Source organism: Orbicella franksi, chromosome 6, assembly GCF_964199315.1.
Source record: "Orbicella franksi chromosome 6, jaOrbFran1.1, whole genome shotgun sequence".
NCBI lineage: Eukaryota > Metazoa > Cnidaria > Anthozoa > Scleractinia > Merulinidae > Orbicella > Orbicella franksi.
The window spans coordinates 3,955,977-3,965,000 of NC_138150.1; the positions used below are offsets into that span (position 1 = coordinate 3,955,977).

The 9,024-nt window shown below is 42.0% G+C and overlaps 1 protein-coding gene across 1 annotated transcript in view; it reads right to left on the reverse strand.

Moving 5' to 3' along the window:
- Positions 1 to 24: 24 nt before the first annotated feature.
- The window catches only part of LOC145489137 (uncharacterized), a 25,726-nt gene continuing 16,726 nt past the window's right edge, over positions 25 to 9,024 (reverse strand). The window contains exons 4-5 of the mRNA XM_081468051.1: positions 1,906 to 2,029; positions 25 to 1,402 (exon numbers count right to left, since the gene is read on the reverse strand). Of these exons, the coding sequence (XP_081324177.1) occupies positions 1,212 to 1,402; positions 1,906 to 2,029 (315 nt within the window). The 3' untranslated portion in view covers positions 25 to 1,211. The remainder of the gene's footprint in view (positions 1,403 to 1,905; positions 2,030 to 9,024) is intronic.

Genomic DNA, 9,024 nt, shown 5'->3' on the forward strand with positions numbered 1-9,024 from the left:
ATAATTCATGTTTATATTTCGCTAATTCCATACAAATGATCACAAGTATTTGACATTGCATTTCGTTATTTTCATCGCCTGTTACGAAGAATACCGCATGTTACTTTAAAAGCTCGTGCAAACGAAAACCTCGACGTTTATTGGAGAATATCGAAACCCATTATTTTACTTACGCGCTGTTAAATTGATATTTTATGTTTTGTTCTTCTATCACTATAGTTTCAACAACTATTTCTTTTGCTTCTAGCAAGTTGCTGGGTGCCCGGCAATTTCCCGCCAAAATTAAGCTTAATTCCATCCGTCGTAATCACGACCAGCTGCTCAGCCACCCAGCCACCAACTTTCCCGCCAAAATAATATTACTTGCCTGGACGCCAACCGTACACATTTTTACTTTAGGGGTGGACCATTTGAATTTCGAGGGGGAGCGGTGGGTGATTTGGCATAGGCATGAATTTTTTAACCCTTTCATAAGCATGGAAGTTTGTTTTTCACGGAACGTTTGTATGAATGATATTTTTCTCTTCGTGTGACAGGCTTTTTTCGGCTCATTGAACGTGACTGCGAACGTGATTATTTTTTTTTGACAGTAGTCGTATTCATGAAATTGTTTTGCACAAGTATGCTTGCAGGATATCGTTTTTCGAATTACCCTCCCCCCATCAGAAGTCAAATGGTCCGCCTCCTATGGTTATATTTAGAGATACCATATTTGGAGAAACTTGAAGATGTTGCCGAGATGAAGAAACTTATTCCTTTCCTATGCAAAACAACTGCATCAGGCTTTAGTTATAATTCTTTGAAAACCTTTTTTTATCTTTTCTTTTGATCTTGTTACTTTAAGAGCAAATCATCAATAGAAATTTTGTGGCTGATGATGATATAAGTTCTGATTTTGTTCTGATAAAGAACACGTCAACGAAGGATAACAGCAACATTATTTACATGAAATAACTGTTGGAAGCGCCATCTTTTGCTTTTCATTTCCTTGTTCACGAGAATAAACAGAAATGTTAGTCCAAGACCGAAGGGAAATAAACACTGAATAGACCACCAGAGAGCAAGTTTCTATTTGACTTTTGCTTAACGCTGCTTGGAAAAAGGCGAAAAGCCACACAGGGAAATCGTAGCACGCATGTCAGCCATTCCTTTCCTTTCCTCTTGTAATGCACAAACGTACTTTGAGCATGAGAAAATGTTTGTTTCATTGACTAGGAACTTTTGTCCCACATTCCATCTTTGTTGTGGTAGAAGTGATAAAATCCGGGCATGCGCAGTCGTTCGACTTCTAGCCCAACCGCCAGTACCCTGTCAATCATTTCCCAGTCCTCCCCGCCCCACTTGTCCTGAAATTCCTGGACATTCATTCCTCCAAATCTGTCCCAGTCTGATTTGAAAATACCTGCCGGTAAATTAACAATAATCAGCATAAAACAATGCATTATGTCACGACAAAGTGAGGTTTTCTTTCCCGCAAAACAATGCTTTCAAATAAATGGAAATATCAAAATAGTAGGCCATCTCCGAGTTGGCTTTTACCTCTAAGTCAAAACGAGTCCTCGTGTGAAACCATTCGTATGAAAATGATTCTGCCTACAGGTTCATTTTCATGCAAATCAAATTCATTTTTAAATGAAAGGTCTTGTACTATGACTCGTTTTGAAACAGAGGCGTAAGGTAATTGTTGAATAGGCAAGAGAAAGGCAAGAGAGATAATGACAAACAAAACGGATCAAGAATGAAAATTTAGACGGATTACGAATGAAGAACTTGGAAATTAAAGCTTGAAATTTCAAATGAACTATTTGTAACGTAGCACTTTATAATTGGTATAGCGCCTTATGGATGATTTTTCGATAAGAAATGAAATGTTGAAATGACGTGCTCAAATGATTCTTGACTTACTGAATATTCCAAAGCCAAATGTCTCCCAGTAGCCTTTAGGTTGTGTGGTACTGGTCAGCGGTCTACCACAATAAGTTAATCTGAAGAGGACTGGAGTAAACGCCATTCTTCTTTCCACAGTGTGCTGAGCATGAGCAAAATGACAGAATCTAGTTAGCCTTCACCTTCGTTAGCTTAAAATCAAATTTACAACGTTGGGGAATTGCAATGCAAACTGAAGCCAGGCTTGTGATTGTTGTTTCAGTTGGTAACAGCTAGAGGTACGCTATTTAATGCGTAGGTCATGCCCAACACATTAAAAACCCGTGGATAGCCAGTAGCTAATCATAGATATTTTTTGGTTATTACCCATGCGTGTGACTATTTGCAAATCAGCAACCTGATTGGATATATAGCCAGGTGTTTATGACAATTCCCGGAGTGCACGTGAAATTAAATAAATAAATCAATCAATCAAAATAAATAAATATATATATATATATATATATATATATATATATATATATATATATATATATATATACTTCTTGAACTTGAACAGAATAAATTTATAGAGCGCTCGACTCTGAGAGGAGCAGTGTAGATAATAAACAATGGTAGCAAGACTTCAATTCATCGTTTTATTGCGACAACGCTGTTTCTTATGGTCAAAGGATGACCACACTCATCAGGCAATATCAACGAATCGTTGATATTGATAATATTTGATATACTATCTATCTATCTATCTATCTATCTATCTATCTATCTATCTATCAATCTATCTATCTATCTATCTATCTATCTATCTATCTATCTATCTATCTATCTATCTATCTATCTATCTATCTATCTATCTATATCCGTCGTGGTCATTAAGAGCAAATGCCCACAAAATTCAAATATAATCCGGTAAGACTGAAAAAATTAGATTCGCCCTACTTTTGCATATAAGTAGGCCTCAGTAAAAGTAAAAACGCCATGTGTTTTCTTTTCTCAAATATTTCGGTATTTCTAAAAAAGCGACATTTTCGATTTCACCTCCTGGCATCAATTTAGCGAGTCCCAGCCGCGCTGAAAATTGACCATTTTCATTCGATTCCCGTGTTGCATTTATCGAGTGCAGAAAAGTTGTAATACAACCAACTTTTTGCATAACTCTTCCTTGTCCAAAAAAGCACAATTACAGGAAAATTGGATTAATCTAATTATTTGGCGGTTAACAAAAGCAGAGTGTTCTCCGAAGTGGAGTTCGACAGTCGGTGAAAAGAATTGACATTTTGACCATGTGCCATATCTCGGAATTCCAAAAGATTTTAGATGCTAACTATGTAAAGATAGGCCTTCCAAGATAGGCCTTCCAATATATGTCTAATGTAAGTTTAGTTTGGGCAAATGAATAAGCACTTGACCGAAAAAATTATTCAAATCGTACAGAAAAATCAAAATCACGCCAGTAGTCGAATGCGTGACCAAACATTGCCACTGTATTTATAATTAATTTTAAAATCCCTTCAATTCGAAATATCCGCATTACTAAAGCACAATGCAACATAAATATGTTCACCTTAGCTCGGATATGATATTTTGACTGTCAAACAACGTTTCTCTCCAGTCATTTCTTCAATGGCGTTCCGCTAGGTTTGTAGGACGAGAACCTCCGTAGCGGGCATCCGTCTGGTAGATTTGAACCACGAAAATCGATTTTGCGAAGTTCCTATGCAACCTAGACCTTGGTGGTTCGTTGTATTGCTCGATAGAATCACTCAACCTGCTTTGAAGCAGAAATTGCCAGTAGGTGACAAAGAATAAGCCGCCATTAGCCTGCGTAGCAGTCTTCTCCGTTTCCTCTAGGCGGGAGAAGGCGAGAACCAAGGGGAAGTCGCTGGAACGCATGGGGCGAGAGCAAAAAGTTAGAAACAGCGCGCGCTCAAGCTCCCCTCCATCTCCCAGACATGCTTTTTTGACACGACAAATCTTTACAAACCCCTCCCCCGGTTCGCAGTTTTTCTTGCGCGTTCGAAGTCGCCCGACCTCCGCACGGAAATGAAATGTCGCGGGCAAATACCAGCAGGATCATCGTTCCGGTTGCTTGCTTAAACATTTTATAGTCAAATACCTGAAGCGTCTTAACAAGATTCCGCGTTTAAAATTGAGAGCTGGGGAAGGATTTTGTAAAGATTTGTTGTGTCAAAAAACACGTGTGGGAGATGGAGGGGAGCTTGAGCGCGCGCTGGATGACGTCACTGGTACCGGTTCAACGGTTCACTGGTACCGGTTCAATGTTGCGAAAAACGATTTGAGAAAAACCTTTGCAAAAGACGCTAAAATTCTCCGACTGTCTTGAAAGTATTCGAAAACAAATTCGGCCAAGTTGTGGAAAAATCTTTCGACTTCGTTTTGGGTTTGTTTGGTTTCCTGGAAGCAGCGAAATTTAGAGATTCGAGCGAATATTCGGATTGTGTTCAAAACGTTTAGCAAAGAGTTGCCTCCCTTGTCAATGTTATATGTAAACCAAAAGGAATTTTTTCAGAGCGCGAAAAGGCCTAGGTACCGAGTTTAGCGCTACAGTGTTACGTAGGACTTTTAGGTAGCGGTTGTCGCGTAAGAAATGACAACAGTAGACAAAGGTAAATTGTATATTCTTTTCATTCCTCTATAACTCTCTTCCTACTCAACAAGATCCTGTACTCCCTATGATTGTGCTGAAATATTAAGCGAGTAAAAAGGATTCAAAATTCATCAATGGCTGTATTTAAATCACTAATGTACTTCCACATTCAACATTGTTTTTGGGAAACTTTTTTTGTTTACCTTAGAGGCATGAAAACTGATTAATTCCTAAGTTGATTGAAGTTGATGGGTATTCAGAGCTGTATTCACTTCTAGCTTCTTTGCCAGACTCTGATGCCTCGCATCTTTTCGATCTACACAGAGATTCCTCCTCAACTTTTGTGCAGGGGAAAACCGAGGGTACGGCTCCCAGTTTCAATAAGTGTACTCAGTTTAAAATCACTCGGCAAGAAGTGCTCGGAACAACAGAAAATATTTCCTACCGAGGTAAAATAGGCATCTCCCCTTTTCATAAGTATTTCCCACCTTTTCCTTCTTTGTTTATCTGGCTTGTCCGAAGGAAACTCAGTCGTGGAAATGATAAATTAGGTCGGTTTTTGCTTCGATTATTAGAGTTTGCAGCCGTACAACATTTTTGTCCAGCTCTTTTCCTTTTCCTTACCACATTTGCTCCTGACAAGTTGCTCTAACTTACATACATTCGAATTTTTTCGTTCTTCCCCAACATTTCGACCGCCATTTTGAAAGCTCGGGGGCTATTAAGCCTCGCTTGCATGCAACTTCCGGTTTTGTCTGGAATCGGTGTATGCCACGTCGAAAGTTAACAACACGGAGGACTTTCAAATGTCTTCAAAATAGAAACCCGAAAGTCGCATATTGACTAACGCTTTAGCAGTTTACTGCTTGCTAAACCAAAGGACACAAATAGCACAGATTTGTAGTGTTTCTGCTGTGACGTGCCAGTCACATGATCGCTGGTCTATTATGGGATGCGGTAAACCGAAGCATGTGGTCGGAGAAATGGGAGCAGAAATAAATCTTGTTGTTGTTATTGTATAAGCTCTTTTGGTCTACTTGCGCCCGAACCACCACATTTGGCGACGAGGAAAACCGGATGAAAAGTGGATAACGAGTTTAAACAGTGGAAAACTCGCACAGATGGCCGTATCCTTGAGCGGACTGCCAGGTTTACAAACATTCAACGCTGTGGGCGAGACAGCTACACTCGCACAACGATGGCTAACTTGGAAAGACGAATTCGAATTGTACGTGACTGCCTCGGGAATCAGCGACCCAACACAGAAGAAGGCGCTTCTACTTCACCTCGCCGGGCCCCAAGTCAGAGACGTTTTTAATAACTCAATTCCTGCCGACAAACGAGGCGAAGCGAAGGATTACAAGAAAGCTATGGACAGCCTATCCGAACATTTCAAACCGAGAAAAAACGCGCCGATGGCAAGACAGGCGTTTCTCGCAGCTCAACCAACCGCTGGAGAAACCATTAACAATTTCATCACACGCCTGCAGAAATTAGCCGAACATTGTGAATACGAAGGTGAAAGGGACAACCAGGTGAGAGATCGTGCGATTTCTTTCATTCAAGACAAAAACCTCAAGGCCAAGTTGTATCGCGAAGAAACATTAACATTGAGCAAACTATTGGAAATCGTTAGTAAATACCATGACAAAGAAGCCCTCGTTCTTATCCGTGAAGGCCGAGTGAATAACATATCTCCAGACGCCAAACAAGGGGGAAAATGTTGGCGGTGCGATAAAGCGGGACACTTCGCGAAGGAATGTCTTCGTTCGCGTGACCACAAATGCGGGAAATGTGGCAACGTGGGTCATTTCGAAGTGTGCTGTCACTCCAAACAGAGTAAAGGGCGAGATTCTAGTCGCAGTTCGAGTAGCGGTCGTGGAAACGAATACCGTGGAAACTCTGGAAGAAAGCAAAGCCGTGGACGAAGAGGAGGAAGTTCACAGGGCCAACGTGATGTACGCCAAGTAACCGAAGACGTGACTACTGGAAACTCCGCAAGGAAGGATGATTTCTACGTGTTCCACACTGGGGAGACAGATGACGGGAACACTCTGAAGCTGGAGATTGCAGATAAGACTATGAACGTTATTATAGACTCTGGTGCTAGTTGTAATTTAATGTCCGAAGAAGTATTTAACCTTGTAACGGGGGGTAATGTTAAATTGTTGGAGTGCAACAAAAGAGTTTTTGCTTATGCATCTGAAGAGCCACTCCAAATCAAAGGAAAATGTAATCTTGATGTACGTGTGCCACAAACCCAAAAGTCCCTAAATGTTGAGTTTTATGTTATGCTTGGCAAAGCTGCGACGCTATTAGGCCGCGATGCATCTGAGTTGCTTGGTGTTTTAAGGGTTGGTGTCCCTGTTAACAGCTGTGATGTTGAATCTGATGGTGCTAGTAACAATCCAAAACAAGCAGATAGAAAGGCCTCCCTAAGGGCAAAGTTTCCCAAAGTTTTCCAGGGCCTGGGGAAGCTCAAAGGGTACCAGCTCAAGTTACACATTGATGAAAAAGTACAACCAGTTGCTCAACCCCCACGCAGAATTCCTTTTAGTAGACGAGAAAAAGTCACGGAGAAATTGGAAGAGTTACTGAAGCTTGATGTTATCGAAAAAGTAGAGGGACCTACCAGCTGGGTCAACCCCTTAGTAGTAGTCGAGAAGCCTAACGGTGACATTAGAATCTGTCTAGACATGAGACAAGCGAACCAAGCCATTGTGCGGGAGAAACACCCAGTCCCCACCGTAGAGGAAACACTCCAAGAAGTCTCGAATGCCAAAGTTTTCTCTAAATTAGATTTAAATATGGCTTTTCACCAAATTGAGTTACACCCAGACTCAAGGGACATTACAACCTTTGCTGCGCCTAATGGCCTTTACAGATACAAGCGCCTGCTTTTTGGTGTAAACATGGCCACGGAAAAATTCCAGCAAATTGTTTGGCAGATCATCCAAGACTGCCCAGGGGCATACAACCTGCACGATGACCTACGAGTTGTTGGCACAAATGATGAAGAGCATGACGAAAACTTAGAGAGGGTCATGCGCAAGCTTGAAGAAAATGGGCTTACGCTTAACTATGATAAATGTGAAATTGGTGTTGGCAGCATGATCTACATGGGTGATGTACTCTCTGGGGAAGGGCTGAAAGTGTCTAGTCAACGTGTGAAAGCTATTGTTGAGGCACCAGCACCCCAAAACCCATCAGAAGTAAGAAGTTTTCTTGGCTCCGTGCAGTTCTGTTCAAAGTTCATCCCCAACTTTGCATCAATATCGAGTCCATTGTGGGACCTCACCGCAAAAGACAACAAGTGGAAGTGGGGAGTAAAGGAAGCAAAGTCATTCCAAGAGATAAAAGACCGGCTGACTCGTGCACCAGTGATGGCATATTTCAGACAGGGCGCAGAAACTCGTCTGACAACCGATGCATCACCAGTGGGAGTTGGGGCGATTCTGGAACAGAAGCAAAAAGATGGAAGCTACAGGCCAATATATTATGCCAGCAGAAAGCTGAGTAAGATTGAAATGAGGTACTCCCAATTTGAAAGAGAAGCTCTGGCTGTAAGGTGGGCTTGTGAAAAGTTCTACTTGTACCTCTATGGCATTAGCTTTGAAGTCTGCACTGATCACAAGCCTCTTCTCATCGTACTCGGAGCAAAGTCAAAGCCCCCATCAGCACGAATAGAGAGATGGCTTCTCTACTTACAGCAGTTCCAATACAAGTTGACACATATACGGGGCAAGGACAATGCTGCAGACGTCCTGAGCCGCCTACCGGTGGGTACTACCCATGATCACGAAACTCAAGCTACAGAAGAGTTTGCGTACAGCGTAGTAAGTGAGGCTGTACCAGCTGCGTTGGTGCCAAAGGAAGTTGAAATCGCTTCTGAAAAAGACCCAACGCTAAAGATGTTACGGCAGGCTGTAATGACAGATGATTGGAGCCAGTTACAAGGCACAATTTACAAAGCAGTTAAAGATGAACTGTGGGTGATAGGACAGGTGGTGATGAGAGGAAGCCGCATCCTCATTCCAGAGAGCCTTCAAAAGCGCACCATAATGTTGGCTCACGAAGGACACCAAGGTATGGTCCGAACTAAAGCCAGGTTGCGAGAGAAAGTATGGTGGCCACGAATGGACAAGCAAGTAGAGCAAGCAATACGAACATGTCACCCCTGCCAGCTTGTCGGACTCCGATCCAAACCAGAGCCGGTGAGATCAACCAGACTACCAGACTCCCCGTGGCAAGAAATCTCAGTTGACCTTCTCGAGATTACAAGTGGAGATCACCTCCTGGTAGTTGTAGACTACTATTCTCGCTGGATCGAAGCTGTCCTTCTCAAGAAAACAGATGCACAAAATGTAATCAAGTCCATGGAGGCTATTTTTAGAACACATGGTCTACCAGAGACTGTCCGTAGTGATAACGGACCTCCATTTGCATCCAAGGAATTCGAGGGATTCCTAGAGTATCTAGCAATTGAACACAAAAAGGGCGTGCCCTATTGGCCCCAAAGCAATGGAGAG